At 51.7% G+C, this 20,882-nt stretch overlaps 1 protein-coding gene across 5 annotated transcripts in view; it reads left to right on the plus strand.

The window, feature by feature from the left end:
* The window catches only part of LOC116943759 (tyrosine-protein phosphatase non-receptor type 4-like), a 72,485-nt gene that overhangs the window by 36,369 nt on the left and 15,234 nt on the right, over positions 1-20,882 (plus strand). For 3 of the 5 annotated variants that reach the window (XM_076068078.1, XM_076068081.1, XM_076068079.1), the window contains exons 4-12: positions 1,239-1,281; positions 2,688-2,766; positions 9,028-9,072; positions 9,746-9,798; positions 11,777-11,897; positions 14,960-15,047; positions 15,681-15,769; positions 19,608-19,671; positions 20,577-20,746. In XM_076068078.1, the coding sequence (XP_075924193.1) occupies positions 1,239-1,281; positions 2,688-2,766; positions 9,028-9,072; positions 9,746-9,798; positions 11,777-11,897; positions 14,960-15,047; positions 15,681-15,769; positions 19,608-19,671; positions 20,577-20,746 (752 nt within the window). The remainder of the gene's footprint in view (positions 1-1,238; positions 1,282-2,687; positions 2,767-9,027; positions 9,073-9,745; positions 9,799-11,776; positions 11,898-14,959; positions 15,048-15,680; positions 15,770-19,607; positions 19,672-20,576; positions 20,747-20,882) is intronic. The other 2 variants (XM_076068080.1, XM_076068082.1) reach the window with 2 other exon arrangements.

Below are 20,882 nucleotides of genomic sequence, written 5' to 3' on the forward strand. Positions count from 1 at the left end.
AACGTTAGTCAAAATTTTGATTTAAAGCTTTCGTGACTGCAGTAATTCATATTCTTAGCTCTTTCGGTAAAGTCACGTTGAAGGGAAACAATAAAATAATAAAATATATATAAACAATAAAAATTCTCACGACCATAACACAAACGGTCGTCATCAGGTGTGAGAATTTTTATTGTTTTATATATATTTTATTATTTTATTGTTTCCCTTCAACGTGACTTTACCGAAAGAGCTAAGAATATGTTAGTCAAAATGTTAACGTTGGTCGAAATCATGGGGACCTCTATGGGACGCGAAACGTTAACCGAAAAACCGTGAACCGATGTCGCTGTTTACCGAGGGACTACTGCGCACGCACCGCAGCAATGACCAGGGCGAACGTGCCGCCCCTCTAAACATTCCGTCAGATGATTCCACGCCTCCTCCTTCTGCTCTGCTCTTCCTCCTCCTGCTCGTTCTCGAGTGTGGATTATCGCTCATCGTCGCCATTCACTCGAAATCCGTGACACCTGTCCAGGCCACACACATTATTGACGCGAGCGCTCGTGCGTACAAACAATCCAGACGCAAGTTGATTTTATGCAACGCCCGAATGCGATCACATGTCACGCCGCCGCACAGAAATGGGGGGGGGCATGCTTATTTTATAGGGCGGCATTCGCGGGTCTCTGATGCGAGTCTGTGGGTCTCTATGCAAGTGTATGGGTCTCTTTGTTGTGAGTCTATGGGTCTCTATGCCAGTCTGTGCGTCTCTATGCGAGTCTATGGGTCTCTATGCGAGTGTATGGGTCTCTATGCCAGTCTGTGCGTCTCTATGCCAGTCTGTGCGTCTCTATGCGAGTCTGTGGGTCTCTATGTTGCGAGTCTATGGGTCTCTATGCCAGTCTGTGCGTCTCTATGCGAGTCTATGGGTCTCTATGGAAGTATGAGTCTCTGTGTGAGTCCCTCCCCTGCGGGAACCTGTGGGTCTCCGCGTGAGCCTCTGCGTGAGTCTATGGATCCCTGTGAATGTATCAGTCTTGATGTGAGTATACAGCTGTGTGTGAGTGTATGGGGGGGGGGGGGTATCTGTGTGAGTGCGTGGCTCTCGTGAGTGAATATCGATAGAAGCCTAAGGGTGTGCGCCTGTCGACAAAGCAAGAGCCGATGTACTCGTACCCGAGTTTCATTCCTCGCAGCACAGGGTTGGAGTGCGTGCGAAGCTGAGCGTGATGTTGTAGCTCGCTCTCTCCCCACAGAAATGGCTCGATCCAAGCAAGCCAATCAAGAAGCAGCTCGGAAGTAAGTACGCCATTCCCTCTCGGCACACCACATCCTGTATACCGCTTGCTTGTGGCTGCGGTCCGCTTCTTGGTTACTTTCCCGCCACTCGCTTAAGTTCTTCCGGTGACCGGGAAAGAAAACAATTTAATTCGGTGAGAATTTAAATCCCTGACGTGTGCGCACAAATTTATCAAGGAGAACGCTCACTTGAGTCTCAAGACTCATTTTCCTGAGGTTCCTTGCATGGGGGGGAGGGGGGGGGAGAGGTTTGGCCCTGATTTCGTTTTAGAAACGGGCGCTTTACTGCACGTGCGAGGAACTCAGTGAGCACCCGGCGAAAACCCGCCACGCATTGGAAGGGATAACGCGCTCGATCAGTCCGCACAGACGGGTCCTCCATCCCACTTGCTGTACGGTCCCATCTACCGGCCACCTCCCAGGCCAGCAGTGGGCGTTTTTTTGGCTTTTCACAAACCTCTGCGTGATCCACCAACCCCTTGCCTCCAAAAAACACCGCGACCCAAACAGCAAGTCTCGGTACATCGGAGAGTATTGGTTCATCTTGTATCTTTGATTCGGGAAAGAATCGCTTCGTCTTCAAGACCTCCCAGCCCATTAGCGGGTTTTTGGCTTTTCACCAACCTCTGCGTGATCCACCAACCCCTTGCCTCCAGAAAGCGCCGCAGTTTGATGACTTCCAGCGGGTAAAGCGATACCCGGTTGAAAACGTACACCGCAGATAAAATCTAACCCTGGGTCGGTCCGCCGGCAGTGGCATCGTCGGCAGCGCCGATTGATTCTCGCTCACATCGCTTTTCTCGCGTTGGGTTCAGTGACCGCCGATGGTAACGACGCGTTACGGGCCTTTCTGCATTTTCACTTTCGGGTGCCCACTGATCAAAAGTCCCGCAGGACCACCTCTCCTCACCCGCATCCGCGCCGTTACGCCCGCACGTTGTTCGGCACGCCGGTGACTTTAATGGGTTCTTGAACAACGCTTCCGGCAAAATGTTTGTTGAGCGAGCCCTGCCGAGTAACCGTCGACACGACACTGTTCCGTGAGCCGCAGCAGAAATCAGGAGCAGCTAAAGTGGCTGAAACTTTATCAGCGCCGATTTGTTTAGGCACACAAGGGCCAGTAAGAGTGGATTACATTTTATAGCCTCGCTCATTTCAAACGGTTATCACTTAATTCGCTGTTGCTGGCCACTTTAAATTAATTGGAGCCACTAAAGTTACGGCACCCCCCCCAGGTCCGGTGGTACCCGACAAAGTGGTACGTCTGCGCTGGACTCTGTGGAACGAGAGATTAGGTTTGGCTCACGTGTCGGCGCAGTGACGTCTGTGTGTGTGTGTGAGCGCGTGTACGTTGAACACGGAGGGGTGTGTACGTTTAACACAGGGCGCTCTGTATTTTAACACAGAAGGATCTTCAACCGTGTTGAGCTTTCGAGTCAAGTACTTTGTCCGGGACCCCGACCGGCTGACAGAAGAAGCCACCAGGTGATGCTCCTCGCTGCACGCTGCTCACTGCTCCCTGCTCCCTGCTCGCGCGCAATTTTTATTATAACAAGGTAAATCGCGATGACCATCTCGCCCGCAATGCGGCGCTCAATCTCGTCAGACCTATGAAGCTAAGCAGGGCTGGAGCCTGGGCAGATCTCTGGTACGTGACGGCCATGCGTAACAGGTGTTACAGGTTGCTGCGGGGTTGGGGGGTTACATGACCAGCGGAGGGCAGTTCACCAAAATCCACCGTTGTACTGTTCTACGCTCCCGCATCTGTGTGCCCCGCCGTCAACCCACGGTGACCGGTGATGGGCGGTCAGATAAAGGCGGTCCCCGCGACCCTCACGGCACGGGGAGGCCCTCATCCAGCAGTGGATTGACAAAATGGGGCTGAGCAGTGTACATTTAACCTGTGCAGGTGCGTTGTGCTCATAGTTCCTTACTAAGTGTGGCTCACGGACGGCTGATTAAAGCTCGATTCACATTACAGCCTCGGCTGACAACATACCAGTTGGTGATATTTATAGATATACAGGGTGCTGCTTACATTTTTTTTGTTTAGCACTTATATGGGACTATCGTTTTTATTGGAAAAAGAACGGATAAATACACTGTAACATGATAACAAATGTAATGTCAATAGCTTCAGAAAGTCAAAGAGTCTCCCACTTGTTCGACAACGCCGTCAACGCGTTGCCTGGAATCTTCTCCGGGCGGTCTCCAGAGCCCCGAGGCAGCAGCACGTGTCACGTGGCATTGTTGTTGTTGCAAATTCTCGGAAGTGTTCACATTTCTTTGGAGCACCCTGTATTTATTTTTTCATAAGCACGCCGCCAGTCGCTGAAGAGCCTTGAGGTGTGTGGCTTCTGTTGCGAGCAAATGAGCTGCAGGCTTAACGTGCACGAGAACAGCACGCGTTCACATTCGGACTTTATCTCTGGGTTAAATCGCGCGAGTGCAATGTTGTGTCGTAGACCCTCCTCCACCCGACACAGTCAGCTATAGCGAGTTTGTCACGCGGTGAACAATCGAGGCCAGTGTATTGGCTCTTCGGCTCACAAGTGACGACATCACATCTATCCCTCTATTTAAGAGCGAAACTTGAGGATTTCTCCACAAATCGGGCTGTCGCTTGATGAAGCTGCTCGTTGTGATTACTGGCAAAACGTCGTACTCGAATTGTAAATGTTGTCGATTTGCTCTCCCAGCACACCAGTGTGCTCTACTAGTAACGAATCGGCATGTCAAACCTTATTAATTGGCCGTGTCGGGTGGTGGCGGGTTTCAAGACGTTGATATTATTTACGCGATATGACCCAAGCACCTCTGTTATGGACCGCTGGTCACGTTGGAGAACAGCGCCACGGCATTCAACAGAATCGGTTAGTCCGACGTTTCGCTCGACGGTGACAACCAATGCCGTCAGGCAGTTGCCGGGATTGTTTAAGATCGTGATATCGGTCGTGAGGAACTTCCCACTGCTCGTCGAAATTCGCCACGGCTTAGTCGGCCGCTTTGTGCGAGTTGGAGCGTCGTGCGCCCATCCTCGGTGAGGTAGGCGCAAGCGCGTGTTCTAGATTGCATTGTCTACATTTTCGATTCTTCAAATTTGGATTTTATTTTCATGGGCGTCATGCGTCGACAGTACAGATGTTGTAACACAGATGTTGTAACACAGCACAGATGTTGTAACACAGATGTTGTAACACAGTACAGATGTTGTAACACAGTACAGATGTTGTAACACAGTACAGATGTTGTAACACAGATGTGGTAACACAGTACAGATGTTAGAACACAGTACAGATGCTAGAACACAGTACAGATGTTGTAACACAGTACAGATGTTGTAACACAGATGTGGTAACACAGTACAGATGTTAGAACACAGTACAGATGCTAGAACACAGTACAGATGTTGTAACACAGTACAGATGTTGTACACAGTATAGATGTGATAACACAGTACAGATGTTGTAACACAGTACAGATGTTGTAACACAGATGTTGTAACACAGTACAGATGTTGTAACACAGCACAGATGTTGTACACAGTATAGATGTTGTAACACAGTACAGATGTTGTACACAGTATAGATGTTGTAACACAGTACAGATGTGATAACACAGTACAGATGTTGTAACACAGTACAGATGTTGTAACACAGATATTGCAACACAGTACAGATGTTGTAACACAGTACAGATGTTGTAACACAGATGTGGTAACACAGTACAGATGTTAGAACACAGTACAGATGCTAGAACACAGTACAGATGTTGTAACACAGTACAGATGTTGTACACAGTATAGATGTGATAACACAGTACAGATGTTGTAACACAGTACAGATGTTGTAACACATGTTGTAACACAGTACAGATGTTGTAACACAGATGTGGTAACACAGTACAGATGTTAGAACACAGTACAGATATTAGAACACAGTATCGATGTTGTAACACAGTACAGATGTTGTACACAGTACAGATGTTGTAACACAGTACAGATGTTGTAACGCAGTACAGATGTTATAACACAGCACAGATGTAACACAGTACAGATGTTGTAACACAGTACAGATGTTGTAACACAGTACAGATGTTGTAACACAGCACAGATGTAATACAGTACAGATGTTGTAACACAGCGCAGATGTTGTAACACAGCACAGATCTTAAGTTACGATCGTGATGAAAATTGCTAATCACGGTACATCGGAGAGTATCGGGACGTCTTGCATCTTTGATTCGGGAAAGCATCGTTTGGTCTTCAAGACTCTTGTTATCAAAGTGGCGCGTTCAGATCGTCGCGTTTTTCTTTTCAAGTCGAATGCGACGGTGATTACTTCGTTTTGCATAGGAACACGCCCATGGATAGCGGCGCTGCGGAGATAATCCGCTCATCTCGTGTCAGTCAGTCATCTGTCTCATGTCAGTCATTTGTCTCGTGTCAGTCATCTGTCTGGTGTCAGTCATCTGTCTCGTGTCTGTCAGTCATCTGTCTCGTGTCAGTCAGTCATCTGTCTCGTGTCAGTCATCTGTCTCGTGTCAGTCATCTGTCTCGTGTCAGTCAGTCATCTGTCTCGTCAGTCATCTGTCTCGTGTCTGTCATCTGTGTCGTGTTTGTCAGTCATCTGTCTCGTGTCTGTCAGTCATCTGTCTCGTGTCAGTCATCTGTCTCGTGTCAGTCAGTCATCTGTCTCGTGTCAGTCATCTGTCTCTTGTCAGTCATCTGTCTCGTGTCAGTCATCTGTCTCGTGTCTGTCAGTCATCTGTCTCTTGTCAGTCATCTGTCTCGTGTCAGTCAGTCATCTGTCTCGTGTCTGTCAGTCATCTGTCTCGTGTCAGTCATTTGTCTCGTGTCAGTCATCTGTCTGGTGTCAGTCATCTGTCTCGTGTCTGTCAGTCATCTGTCTCGTGTCAGTCAGTCATCTGTCTCGTGTCAGTCATCTGTCTCGTGTCAGTCATCTGTCTCGTGTCAGTCAGTCATCTGTCTCGTCAGTCATCTGTCTCGTGTCTGTCATCTGTGTCGTGTCTGTCAGTCATCTGTCTCGTGTCTGTCAGTCATCTGTCTCGTGTGAGTCATCTGTCTCGTGTCAGTCAGTCATCTGTCTCGTGTCAGTCATCTGTCTCTTGTCAGTCATCTGTCTCGTGTCAGTCATCTGTCTCGTGTCTGTCAGTCATCTGTCTCTTGTCAGTCATCTGTCTCGTGTCAGTCAGTCATCTGTCTCGTGTCTGTCAGTCATCTGTCTCGTGTCAGTCATTTGTCTCGTGTCAATCAGTCATCTGTCTCGTGTCAGTCAGTCATCTGTCTCGTGTCTGTCAGTCATCTGTCTCGTGTCAGTCATTTGTCTCGTATCTGTCTGTCATCTGTCTCATGTCAGTCATCTGTCTCGTGTCAGTCATCTGTCTCGTGTCAGTCAGTCATCTGTCTCTTGTCAGTCAGTCATCTGTCTCGTGTCAGTCAGTCATCTGTCTCGTGTCAGTCATCTGTCTCATGTCAGTCAGTCATCTGTCTCGTGTCTGTCAGTCATCTCTCTCGTGTCTCTCAGTCATCTGTCTCATGTCAGTCAGTCATCTGTCTCGTGTCAGTCATCTGTCTCGTGTCAGTCATCTGTCTCGTGTCTGTCAGTCATCTGTCTCGTGTCAGTCAGTCATCTGTCTCGTGTCAGTCATCTGTCTCGTGTCAGTCATTTGTCTCGTATCTGTCAGTCATCTGTCTCGTGTCAGTCAGTCATCTGTCTGGTGTCAGTCATCTGTCTCGTGTCAGTCATTTGTCTCGTATCTGTCAGTCATCTGTCTGGTGTCAGTCATCTGTCTCATGTCAGTCATCTGTCTCGTGTCAGTCATCTGTCTCGTGTCAGTCAGTCATCTGTCTCTTGTCAGTCATTTGTCTCGTATCTGTCAGTCATCTGTCTCGTGTCAGTCAGTCATCTGTCTGGTGTCAGTCATCTGTCTCGTGTCAGTCATTTGTCTCGTATCTGTCAGTCATCTGTCTCGTGTCAGTCAGTCATCTGTCTGGTGTCAGTCATCTGTCTCTTGTCAGTCATCTGTCTCGTGTCAGTCAGTCATCTGTCTCGTGTCAGTCAGTCATCTGTCTGGTGTCAGTCATCTGTCTCTTGTCAGTCAGTCATCTGTCTCGTGTCAGTCAGTCATCTGTCTCGTGTCAGTCATCTGTCTCTTGTCAGTCATCTGTCTCGTGTCAGTCAGTCATCTGTCTCGTGTCAGTCAGTCATCTGTCTGGTGTCAGTCATCTGTCTCTTGTCAGTCATCTGTCTCGTGTCTGTCAGTCATCTGTCTCTTGTCAGTCATCTGTCTCGTGTCTGTCAGTCATCTGTCTCGTGTCTGTCAGTCATCTGTCTCTTGTCAGTCATCTGTCTCGTGTCTGTCAGTCATCTGCCTCGTGTCTGTCATCTGTCTCGTGTCTGTCAGTCATCTGTCTCGTGTCTGTCAGTCATCTGTCTCGTGTCTGTCTCCTCCCTGTCTCCTGTCTATCTTCTGTCTATCTTCTTCTGTCCGCCATCTGTCTCTCATCTCCTTTTGTTTGTTTTCTATCTCTTAGTCTGTCTTGTGATTCGTTTCTCTCAGTGGGATTTGTTGGCGTGCATGTTGATTGCAATAGACTACGGTGTAATCGCACATTTTTCAAACACGGTTCATGATGCAACGTGGATTGATGTAGCGCCGTCTAAAAGTGACCACATTTCACGGTGCGGTATAGGAACAACGGGCGTGTTCTTTGCATCGAGAGCGGGAGAAACATTTAAAATCAACGTGCGTTTTGCATATTTGGCTGCTATAAATTTCCACTCCGTAAGCCACTTCGTTGAGCTATCATTTGTGGTGGCCAGGTCGCTTCTGAAAAAAAGGCTACGTAGCTCGGTGGGGACTTACCTGGTAAAATAAACAAAAATAGTTCAAATAGAAAAGAGGTGGTCGGTCTAAGGCAGAGGAGAAGGGGAAGAGGTTTGAGGCTAGACTTGAATCGGGGCAGGGAGTCTACAGCACGGACGTCTGGGGGTAGGGATTTCCAATCAAAGGGGGGAAAGCCGTGGAGACTGTCTCAAGGAAGCTTCACAAACAAATGAGTCAAATGACTCTTATTCACGAGGTTCCTGCATCCGCTTGTCTTGCCAGTTATACTTGTTCACACTTTGCATGCGGGAGGGAGACCTTGAGTACCCGCAGAAAACCCACCACGCATACGAAGGAACGGATGCACTCTCGGAAATCCGCACAGATTGGTTGTTTGCGAACCCCACTCGCCGCACCGCCATCTTTCGGCCGCCTCGTAAACAGCGCTGCTCCGCCTCGCAAGCAGCCCAGCAGCGGGCCCGAGTGTTCCACGGATCTCTGCGTGATCCGCCGACCCCCTCCACAAAAGCAGGCCGGCGGGCTCGCCACGACAGCCCAACGCCGCTTGAGCGTTTGGCCGCATCGCGTCGGAAAGCAAACATTGGGTGAAGTAACACGCCCTGATGTGTGTAATACATGAACGTGACTGATGGCGGAAGCTCAAAGAATCGGGATAGGGGACCGTAAAGCATTAACGATGGGGCGGTAAGCTTTTCCGATCAACGTCCGCCTGCCCGCCCGCTCCCCTCAACGACCCTAACCCCGCACGGCGGCACACAAATACGCGCACAATGACGCACAAAGAGGCACGCACTCGCGCAGGGCCCGGGCCCTATTGGATGAAGTGAAACACGGCGACCTGTTGTGACCTTTGACCCCGCGTTATCTGTCCGCCAGGCACCTGTTTTACCTTCAGATCAAGAAGGACATCCTCGAGGGCTGGTAAGCGATTCGCCACCTCTGAGAGCGCCTGCGAAATCTCAACGATTCGTCCGCCGCCGCTCGGTCGTATCGATCGGCCCGGGCTATAGATAGAAAATCGTGCGCACGTAGCTCCCCTGAACGAGGCGTGCACACGGCCCCCTGCTCGCCCCCCCCCCCCCGCCTCCGCCCCCCCGTGCGCTTCCACTCGAAAAATCCATTCAGTGAGCGCTGGCCAGTACCTCTCCCCACCAAACCACCTACCCACCCCCCCCCCACGCGCACCCCCTCTGTTTGGAGACGTGCTATTTATTATCGTTCGCTTGTTTATCCGGAAGAGGCTCAAACCGAGTCTTAACGTCTCTCCGTCCGGAGGGTCCTGCCAAGTTCTCGCGGCAGGGAGACGCGACGGTTTGCGTTGTGTGTGTGTTTTTTTTGTTGTTGTTGTTGTTACGATCGAGTAATTTGCGGCTTTTCACGTTTGACAAACTTGGACCGTGACACCGGCACACGGCAGCGTGCTCTTGCGAATGACGCCGCAGAATCTCTTTCTCGCGAAGCAGACTGTGAGCGAAGGTGCTCGCTAACGACACTTTCCCCCCAACAGTCCGTTAAGGCGATACGGTGGGATCCTTTGTCCTCGTTACGCGTGTGTAACCCGGGAGTGTGACGTGCGCACTGTGTGCTGCTGCAGGCTGCCCTGCCCGCGTGACACGGCCATTCAGCTCGCCTCCTACGTGGCGCAGGGTGAGTGAGTCACTGCCGCTTAAAACAAGCACACCAACGCGCACCCCTCGCTCGCCTCGGCGCAGGCCCGTTCGGCGCTGGCACATCATTTTTAAAACGTACCCGCCGTGCAACGACGACCCCCCCGTCGTTGAAAGCGGGGGGGGGGGGCGCGGTGGGCGCTGGGCAGGTGGCATCATTTCCAGCAGCCGAGGGCTCTCGGTGATTCCCGCTGCGAAGAGGGCGTGCGGATGGTACCGCTTTTCGGGAACCGTGAATTCTGGGAGGAAGCCATCCCAGCGATGGGCCTCGTCAACGCACAGCTGTCAGATGAGGAACCGGCCAAACGTTTGTTAAATTACAGGCTGATTGCTCCCCCTCCCCCCCACCTATCCCCCCCCCTCTCCTCAAAACGCCCCAACAATTCCATGCTCAGTCTCGCCACCACCATCAACCGCCCTCTCCAAGTCCACCAACGTTGGCACTGTCCCGGATCCCGACCTGTTTCGCTGCGTGCATAGTTACTGACACAGAGGCGGAGCGGGACGTGGTGATATTTGGCTGGCAGGGTGGCAGCGCAGTGCAAACGTGTTCGTGCCTCGCACCAAGAATCGCGCTGGGTTCGATTCCCGACTCGGATGGCTTTTCTGCGCGGAGTCTGCGTGTTCTCCTACCTCATGGGTTCCCCTCCGGGTTCTCCGGCCTTAGCTACAAAAAATCACGCGGTGTAATTTGCTGGCATTGGCCAGCAAGTGACACCGTCCCCTGCCGTGAAAACTCGGTCGGGTCCCTCTGAAGGAGGCAGCCCGGAGACATTTCCTGCCGAGTAGACCGGCATCGCCGACGTTAATCCGGAGCGCGGCGACGTACGCCGGAAATCGCCGCTGCCGCCACCGATGATGCCGCGGTAATCGCCGCGAACGATTGCGTTGCCCGGGTGGGCGTTGTTTGCGGTGGCGGTGTCCTCTGGTGGGCGCGCCGCTACGGCTATAATTAGGGGATAATTGCTCCTCCCCGTCTCTTTCGGGGGCCCTATTTTGTGACAAGTGGTGAAACGCGGGCAATTAGCGCGGAGAGGGGGGAGGTGGCGGGGCGGTGATTTGGGTGGAAGCGAACGATCGCTGGATCCGCCCGGCTCCCACTCTCCGGGTGTCGACACCGGAACGGCTGAACGGCCGATCCCCTCGCTTTGCCCTCGAGATGGGGCGGAACGACGACGCGGTGAATTAGATTCGGCGGGTTTGCACCGAATCTTGGGCTCGCGATCGTCAAGAGAGTGAGTTCCTGCTCCAGTGAGTATCGAGGCATTCGTTGGTGCTCATCTCCCGTTTGCAGCTCTGAGCCACTGATGAGAATTCCACATTCCTATGGCTGAGGAAAGTCTCTCCATAAAATGACCAATGCTGACTTTCTCACAAAGTGGTACTTATTTTATTGACCACCCACCCCGAGAGATGCTGGGCGTAGTGCACCCTCAGCCAACTGAGCCACCTGGCCTCACAATCTGAGAACCGAATCGTTGTGCTTTTTGATCCGTGCGTGTCGTATGTAATTGGTTCAGGTGACCACCTTAAGAGGTAGCTCTAGGGCGTCTCTCCAGAGGGTACTTTGGCCTACGCTTCCACGGCTTTTCAAGCTGTAAAGCGTAATGTACCTCGATTCGTCCCAGCCAATCACAGCAACCAACGCAAGGGCTGAAGGCAGTCAGGCAACTAAAGTAAAGGCAAAGGTGCAGCCCTGCAGTTGCTTGCACACAACCGCTGCTGGGGCCTCCGTTAGAGGGAGTTCTCCACGGTAATTGGCCTACTCCTCCACTCTGGCCAGACATTTTGGGAGAGCCGGAAAGTACCCGCGCTCTACGTCATCACATGTCCGAGTGCTTACTGCCGCTGAGCAGGTGGCGTTTTTTGACGGAAGCGTTTTCGGCTCGGTCCGCCGTCGCTAACTCGCGTCGTCGTTGGCGTGTGTGAATGCGTGCGTGTGTGAACGCGTCCGGCAGCCGAGCTCGGCAACTCCAACCCGGCGGTGTCCGGAACCGGCTACCTCTCGCGGCTCCGCTTCCTGCCGGAGTTGCCCCAGGACTTCCTCTTGGACGTCGCCAAACAGCACTCCAAGCACAGGTGTGACGGCAATGTCAAACGTGTGGTGGAGTGGGGGGGTGGCAGTGGTTGAAATGCCAGCGTCCTGGTGGAGAGACGAGCGTTAGTTCCACTGACGGTGTGTTTGATTTGTCCAAGCGCTTGTTGGCATGTTTCTCGTGCACGTTGTTCGAAACGTGTGGGTTTCTTTTTTTTTTCTTCCAGAATGTGTTTTCTCCAATTATTTCCAGGTTTGTTTGTAGAGAAAGTAACAAGCGAGCCTGGTGAATGGGGAGTGGTCTGTCAGCAGCGTCGCCCCGTATTTGCGAGTTGTGTGGTCCCGCCGGTTGACATCCCCCCAAGGCTCTACGACCCAATCGCCCTGAGTTCGCCCGACCGATATCGTCAGATCTCGGAAGCTAAAGCGGTGTTCAGCCCGGTTGGTTAATTTGATGGGGCGACGCTGCCAGGCGACAGCAGGGCCTTCATTGGCCTGGGCCGTGGCGGCGTGGCCGGGAGTTCCCCCTTGTTATGCGTGGCGGTTTTTTTTCCCCGGGGTTCTCCGGTTGCCTCTCGCTTGCCAATCGCTCGTTCATGGAATTGGCGGCACGTGCCCGTGCCAGCACCCTCCTGAAAAACAAGTGAAAGTGGTGGAATTGTTGATTTGGGATGGAGCTTGTTTTTCCACAACCCCGAGAGTCCAGTAGCTTCACCACTGGTATAGATTACACATGCGTGATAAGGACGGTCATTTAAACATTATTGTTGCAACAAATAGTTTACCCGAATTTTGAGACTATATCAAATCGCGGTAATGGGTTTAGATGTTACGTTCTTGGTAATAATGATGCCACTGCTGGCTGTGATGATAAACAGCCGTTGTGTTCGGCGGCGACGATGACGATGGCACAATTTCAAAGAAAATCAACTCCACGTGAAACTCACGTCCTCTCATTGTCTCTCTTGATGCTGCAGATTTTGTATTGAATCGCCCTTGGGTCGAAAATAATCCCGGGTGTTTGTCTTCCATACGTTGCAACAACAAACAAAAAAACGAGAAACCCAGTGCGTCAGCCGACGTGACCCGCGCGCGTTTTTCCGACGCTTGTCTGCTTGAACCCTGCCGCTCTAAGTCTGCGTATGGACAGATTCCCCGCGTTTGTCCACGAGTAACACCGAGCACACGCGAGACGTTCGTGCGTTTTGAGCCGTTTTTCTGTTTTCCGGCACCCATTGGTACATTTCTACGCTGCCGGCCTCGCCGTGAGATCGCTGAATTTTGCCGAACTTGTGGAAGGTGGTTCCAGGACGGTGCAAGGATGAAGTTTTTCTTCGTCAGTGAACAAACCTTCGTTTCGGTATCTTCCCGCAACACGTGCAGAGAAGGCTTTTGAGGTTGCCACCAAGTTTCCACCCCTGCCACCTGACTTAGCCCACAGTTCCTCACTTTTTTCTCGGTTCCGAATAAATCTCTGCTTAAATCTGCTTCCTAAAGTCTCGCTGAAATTCTGAGAATTGCTGATGCGGCCGTCTGCTCAGCAGCTATTTGTACTTTGTTGCCAAGGGATTTGTGTGTTGTTGTGCACTGGGTTAATTACCCCCAGAATCTCAATGCACTTCCGATTAGCACGGTTGGCTACGTACGGTGTGAAAGAAGTTCAACATACATACAAAGCACCTTACATCATTGTGATGTCTCTGCAAATTCAATAATTCTGATGTCCACCTAGTGTTCTTTTTTACTTTTAGCCTAGGGGACCTTCCTGATGACAGCCGTCCCCTAATTATCAATATGTCAAAATGTCAAAAGAAAACCATTTGTTTTGCCCGAGCTGATACTGGGGCCGGGATTGATTGGCCTGTCGTTATCGTTGCCAAGAGTTTTTATTTCGATTTAAAGCTTTCGTGACTGCAAGGATTCATCTTCTTTGGTTCTTTCGGTAAAGTCACGTAAAATGAGAATAAAACAATACATTAATAAAATAAAATAACACAATAAAATTCTCATGACGTTTCGGCCACAACACAAGTGGCCTTCATCAGGTGTGGCCGAAACGTCATGAGAATTTTATTGTGTTATTTTATTAATTTATTGTTTTATTCTCATTCTACGTGACTTTATCGAAAGAACCAAAGAAGAAGAGTTTTATTGTTGAGCGGCCTGGGATACCGCTGCATGGAGACTGCGATAAACGGTTAAGGCGCAGACCCTGCAATTGCCCACTCAGCGCCACTGCTGGCGAAAGGGCCTCCACTAGAGAGGGGGAGCTCTGTGGAGAGTCCCGCTTAAAGGGCATTTGGTCTACACCGTGGTCAGACTTCTTGGAAGAAGTGGGACCCCCTCCCCCATCTTTGAGAAGAGATATAGCCAGCGTGAAAGAGGTGGGAAGATTTGAAAAACTTGTATCGTTGTTTCAACTGCCACACCCAGGAGTTGGAATCGAACCGGCGACCTCTGGATTGCGGTGTCTTAACGTTTGCACCGCGGCAGAAGAATGTGGATAAAATTCTAAACGCATCCAACCAAAACTGTGTTGTGGTACAAGGGTACAACAACAAAAAAGACCAAAATTGTTCATCGCTTGTTGTAGCGATAGAAACGGCGTGATCTATTCTTTATTTATTTCCCTACCTACGTGACTTTACCCAAAGAACCTAAGAGTATGAAATCCTGCAGTCACGGAAGCCTCTAATCAAGATTGTTAATAGTTTATTTAACCATTGCTTTTCTCTCTTACCAGAAAATATAAACCAACAGTTCTTACAGCTATGATTTGGTGGTTTAAAGGAAGCGCCGGTGTTGGTAACTTTGGGGGCGGTTCGCGGCTGGAATCTGGCAGGCCGCCCTGGTTATCACTCTGGCGCGATTCGAATATTTTGCCATGAATAACGACGCCGTGAATGACTCGACCGGGGTTACATGCGGCAGCAACGGCGCTTCCTCCATGCCGGCAGGCGGCGAGACACAGCGGGGCGCCGTGCGAGCGCCGCGTGCTAAAAAAAATGATCAAATGTCGTTGCTATCAATCGTGGATTTTATTTTTCTCACTCCCAACGCACCCTCCCTCCCCGCCTCACCGCGTTGCGACCGCGGCTGCCCACAGTGGGATGAAGGCTGCCGACGCCGTGCGGAGTTACCTGGCCGCCGTCAAGACTCTGGAGCTCTACGGGGTGGAGCTGCATTATGCCCGGGTACTGCTCCGCACGCCGATTCACAGTCGGAATCGGAATCTATCATTTGGACTGCAGGAAGGAATCCAATCTTTTTCACAGTTGTCCAGTATGGGCGGGTCAAGTGTCCAGTATGGGAGCTTTGCGGTGGCGAGATGATAACTACATCTGTGTGTCTCTGTGTTTCTGTGTGTCTCTCTGTATTTATGTGAGTATGTATCTCTCGTGTGTTTCTATGGGGTTACTATATGGTCCATAGTTTTGGCTTCATGGCCACAACCGCACTACTGGGGCTTGCCTCTTTAATGTACTGTATTTCTATGAGCCTCTAGGGCGCCGCGGTGGTGAGATGTTAACTACCTCACCTGTATGTAGGAGGTTGTGGGTTCGATCCCAACCCTGTGACACCTGTATAATTGGACTTTGCATGTTCTCTCCGTGGTCGCGTGGATTTTCGCCGGGTCGTTCGGTTTCTGAACGTGTGTGTGTATGTGGTACCAGTGTGTGTGTTTGGTACCTGTGTGTGTGGTGTGTTTGGTACACGTGTGTGGTTTGGTACGTGTGTGTGCGGTACATGTGTGTGCGTGTGCGTGGTACGTGTGTGTGTGTGTGCGTGCGTGGAACATGCGGCGTTTGATGGGCCTCTCTCTCTAGCAGGACGGGAACAATCTGGAGGTGATGCTGGGCGTCATGGCCACGGGGATGGTCATCTACAAGAACGGCATTCGCATTCACCTGCCTTGGTAAAAGCACCTGCACTGCCGCCACCTCCACCACAGGACCCCCCCCGCCACCACCACCGCCTCCGCTCGCATCGCATGGCACCGGTCAATAATATTCCCTTCTTGCGCATGATGATGGCAGCAGCAATGTGTGCCAATGTCGAGGTCTGCTGCTGGCCGCGACGGGAGGGCTTCAGCAGTGAGAGAGAGAGTGTCGCGTTGTGGTTACTCCTCTGTGGAACGAGCGTAGACTACCAGTGGTGTCTTTTATTATATGGTCCACAGTTTGGTTGCATGGTGACAATTGCACGACTGCGGCTCCGTGACTTTTAAATTTGTATTTTTATTTACGAAGGAGACGTGGTACGGCGTCGACCTGCCGACGTTTTGATGCGGTTGATTGGTTCCACCAGCAGTGTCATCGAGAGGAGTGTCGGGGGGGGGGGTGCAATGAAGTTTGGGTCTCGAACAGGGCGGAGTTTATTCTGGACGTTCACGCTGTTCGCGCAGCAGCAGCAGCGTTCTTCCGGATGTGGGCGAGCTTCTCTAGGGTGGTGACGGCGCCGGTTTGAACCGTCAAAGTCTCGCCGAGTCTGAAGGCTCTTTTTCGGCAGAGTCCTGACGAGTGTTCGCTGCAGGGGTTGATGTTAAAATGAAAATGTATTTAACATCTCGGTGATTCCGTCAGTTGTCACGGTTCGGGCTCACGATTCGATTCAAGAATCTACGATTTAAAAAATGTTTTTTTACCACAGTTTATGTCATCTTTGTATCGTTTTTTTTTTATTCTGGCCCGTTTGTATAGTTTTCTTGGTTCTCTTACCTCCAATGTAACACTGGCGTTTCATTTGTTGTCTCATCAATTGCATGAATATAACATGATGATGATAAAATCATGCGTAAGGAATTCCAACACTCAACCCTCACAACCCAGAGGTGTCCAGTCTTCGACCCAATGGCAAAATCGTTGCGTGCTGTTTGTTATTTTATATATATTTTTTATTACGCGCTTCCGTTCGTCCAATTCGACCGCGCGTCTTCGCGGCGTCTTGAAAAGTGAACGTCAACAATGCAGCGGTACAAAAGAATGTAGCTGTACAACAGAAAAAAAACACTAGAAGTACCTCGCACACGCACGCACGGCCAGTGACAAAACCCCCAGCGCGTGTAAACCCCTAGCGGCACTGTACCAGTTTCCCACCTTGGACAGATCGTCATCGCCGAGGCAGGCGCAATGTGCGCGGCTCGATTTTTACTTTTGCCGAGAAGATTGGCCGACGTGGAAAATTAGACGGTGGGGGTGGATAGGCTGGGGCCAAGTGGGTGGGGTGCTGTGAAGCGTGCTTGGGCTGGGGTTTGAGGGCAACCCTGACACCTAACCACAACACCCCCCCCCCCGTCTCTCTCCCCCCCAAACCTTCCCCTACCATGAGCTGTACCTACAGGAAATCTGCAGTGGTTAAACCGAGTTAACGGAATTTTCCATTCGTGTTGTAATTGCAACTGCCCGTTTAAAAGTGCGCTTCATTGAGGACTGCCGTTGATTTGCGCATGCGTGCATTTTAAATGCACGCTTGGAAACGGTTGCCCACGATCCTGGCTGCCCCGCGCCGTGCACAACGTTCGATCTCGAGCGGGCGTCTCGACCCTTGCCTGGGAATCGCCCACTTTGCTCGACTTGGTGTTGGACGAGTAGCCGAGGTGGCTGGGTCGCTCACGGGGTCAGAGCGCTGAGCCGACGTCGCCGAGATGCCGCGGTGGCGAGACGTTAACTCCCTCGCCCGGTATACAGGAGGTCGTGGGTTCGATCCCGACCCTGATGCCTGCTGCATGTTTAGAGTTTGCTTGTCTCTCTCCCCGTGGTCGTGTGGAGTTTTCTCCAGGTCCTCCGGGTCCCCCCCCCCACTTTTAGAATCAACGTCACGGCGTTTGAGTATTTGTCTGCTATAAATTTCCACATTGATAAGGCACTGCGTTGAGCTTTAATTTTTTTGATGGCTCGGTCGCTTCTGATAAAGAGCTGTATCACTCAGTGGGGTCTTACCTGGTAAAATAAAAAAAATAGATCCTGGGTTCGAATCTGGGATAAGGCCACTGCCTGTGAATAAAATCGAATTCTCAAGTGCAGGTGCAGCTGATGGCACAAGACCAGTCTACCGTAGAGACCCATCCATAGACTGGGACAGACTTAGTTGTGATTAAGCTGGGCTTTCAAGTGTAGTGAGTTATCAGTGCAGTCTCCCAATGACCACACACAAAATCCCATGAACGTTACATTTATTTTTCACTTAGGGAAATTAAGCCTATGAAATTGGTTTGACAAAATTTCAGCTTTGAGAATGAAAATGTTTTTGGGTTTGATTGATGGCATGTAGGTGTGGGGTTCCTGTGGGGGCACAGACGTCTGTGGGAGCGGTTTGACAAGTAGTTCTGTGGCATCATCTTCCTCGCACAGGGCACCACCCCCCCCATCCCCCCCCCCGCCACCGCTACCACGCGGTGTGAAGTGAACACCCTTCTCTTTTACCCCACCCCCTTCCCCCACCGAGTACCGTGCCGACCACGTGTAGATTCTCGCTCGACCGTTGGCTGTCGCCCCTTGGATCTATGTCGTCACCACCATCGCCACGGTTACCAATACCACCGTTAGCTACCGCCAGCCGCACTTTGTTTGCAGTGCACCCTTGCACAATTTCAAACGTGTCGCATGCACTCTGTTTACCCCGTGACCCGTCCTCCACTTCTCTCGTCCGCCCCCCTCTCTCCCTCCCATATGTCCGCCGTTTTTTCATTCCTCTCCACCTGTCAATATTTTTCGTTGGCCGAGCCGCCACGGGCATCGATCGCTCGCTCGCGTGAAATGGGTCATCGCAACGCCGAGCGTTTGCTCGCAGCTCGGCTGGCCGATGCAGCGAAGCCGCGCCGGCTTTTTTGGGGGGGGACGGGGGTTTGCGTCCGGGAGGGAGAGAAGAGAGGGGGAGCAGCGGCTTGGGGGGGGGGGGGTGCGGTGGTTCGTTAACGTTTCACGTTGCGAGAGAGAAGGGTGCGAGTCTCCTGTAATCGGGGGGGGGGGGGGGGGGGTTCTTAAAATCGTTTGTGAATGGCACCGCCGGTAAACTGAATGGAGGAAAGACAAAAAAACGGCCCTGTAAAAGCTGTTATTGCTTTTGATGACAGATGTCACCGTGCGATAAGCAAAACGTGTTTTACCTTTTTGACTGACAGACGAAGGGAGTGGCCTCAGCGGTGGAATGGCGGCGCGCACTGCACTTGCAACTAATTGACGAAGGGAGTGGCCTCAGCGGTGGAATGACGGGTCAGCCGTCGATGGTTCAATTCCATCGACGGTTGAACCAATGAGAGGAATTTATTAAATAACCCCCCTGCCCCTTCCCCCCGCCACTGTCCACACGACGGCGTAATTCACTACCACCACAGTCGGTCGATCGGCCGGTCAACATAACACCGGTTGGCCACTTACGGTGCGAATTAAGTTCAGCATACATACAAGATGGTCGGCCGTGGTCGGCGTGGAAGAGGAGACCAAACGCCCTCCCGGGAGCTCCCGCTAGCGGAGGCCCATCCGCCAGCAGTGGCACAAACACGCAGTTGCAGGGCTGCGCCTTTACCTCCTCGCTGACAAACACGGTCAAATGTACTTGGGTCTGCCGTGGATTTTGTTAGTTGGCGCGTGCCGATCGGTGCGTTCAAGCTGCAGGCAAACGGTTACCGGTTCCCCATGCCTTCCGGGAGCGGATAACCGATTCTGAAAAAAAGGCAACCCCAGTCGTCATTTGAGAACGCCCCAACGCCGCGTTATCCTCCTGCTCTGCCTCCCTCTTGACTTCCCTGCGCTCAGGAAGAAGATCGTCAAGATCTTCTTCAAGTCGAAACAATTCTTCATCCAGCTGGAGAGGCGGCCGGTGAGTGCCGGGGGGCGAGACCAGCAATGACGCGGCGATGCGGCGCCGTTTATAACTAAATCATATTTTTATTTTACCAGGTTAGAAGGCCCACTGAGCTATGAAGCTGTTCTTCAGAAGCGACCTGGCCATCGCCAATGTTAAGCTCAACGAAGTGGCTCATCATCGCGTGGAAATTTATAGCGGCCGAATACTCCGAACGGGTGACGTCGATTCTAGATGTGGAGGTTAAAAAATAAAATAAACGGAGGACCCGGAGAAAAATCCACGTGACCACAGGGAGAACACGCAAACTCCCAATATACAGCAGGGTCGGGATCGAACCCACGCCGCCTGCTGTTCACCAGGCGAGGGAGATAACGTCTCACCACCGCGGCGCCCTTGTTTGCTGAGCTTTGCGGTTCAAACCTGGAAGGCCGCCCTGGTTAATGCTGCGGGTGTATTTCCCTGTAACATCCGATGCCGCGTCGTGCTTCCCGATGGAAGTTCAGAACCCCGTGGCGTCAATTGGTGAAGTGTAGGCCGCTGTGTGCCGGCATCACGGGTACGATACGTTGCAAATTTGTATGAAATGGCGCCAATAATTGCGGTTACGCACAGGAACACTGACCTATGCCGCTATAAGAATGGCACAAATACCTGGTTATTTTTCGTTGTTAAATGCTCTCTCGTGACCGTCAGTGCTCGGCCAGGCCTAGTTTTATGAAAAGCAACGATTCAGTTCGGTTTGTGTGTGCGCACGCACGCACGCACGGAGCTGTGTGCACGGATATGCCTACGGCTGGCGTCATCAGCCTTAGACGAGTACCTGGTGCGGTGTCTAAACATCACCATTGGGGAGACAAAGGCGGCTGGCCACACGAGCACTTGCCAGTCTGACCACAGTGCCCCTCCCGTATTCCCAGATGGAAATGCGCGACAACATCCTGGAGTTCCACATGGAGAGCTACCGGCTGTGCAAGGGGCTGTGGAAGGCGTGCGTGGAGCACCACTGCTTCTTCCGGACCCAGAGGCAGCCGGGCTCCAGCTCCGAGAAGTCGCTGCTGGGGCAGATCTTCACGCTGTCGCTCTTCAAGTGAGGACTTTGGGGGGGTGCAGGGGAGGGGGCAGGGGGGCACGGGGCAGGGGGGCCCACACTTGCACTCGTAGGCCCACGTCCATAGTTCCGCGTAGCCAGCGGCGACATTTTCATTTGCTGCACTGCCCCCTGC

This window comes from Petromyzon marinus, chromosome 19, assembly GCF_048934315.1.
Source record: "Petromyzon marinus isolate PM22_M1 ecotype Great Lakes invasive population chromosome 19, UKy_Petmar_22M1.pri1.0, whole genome shotgun sequence".
In the NCBI taxonomy this organism is placed as follows: domain Eukaryota; kingdom Metazoa; phylum Chordata; class Hyperoartia; order Petromyzontiformes; family Petromyzontidae; genus Petromyzon; species Petromyzon marinus.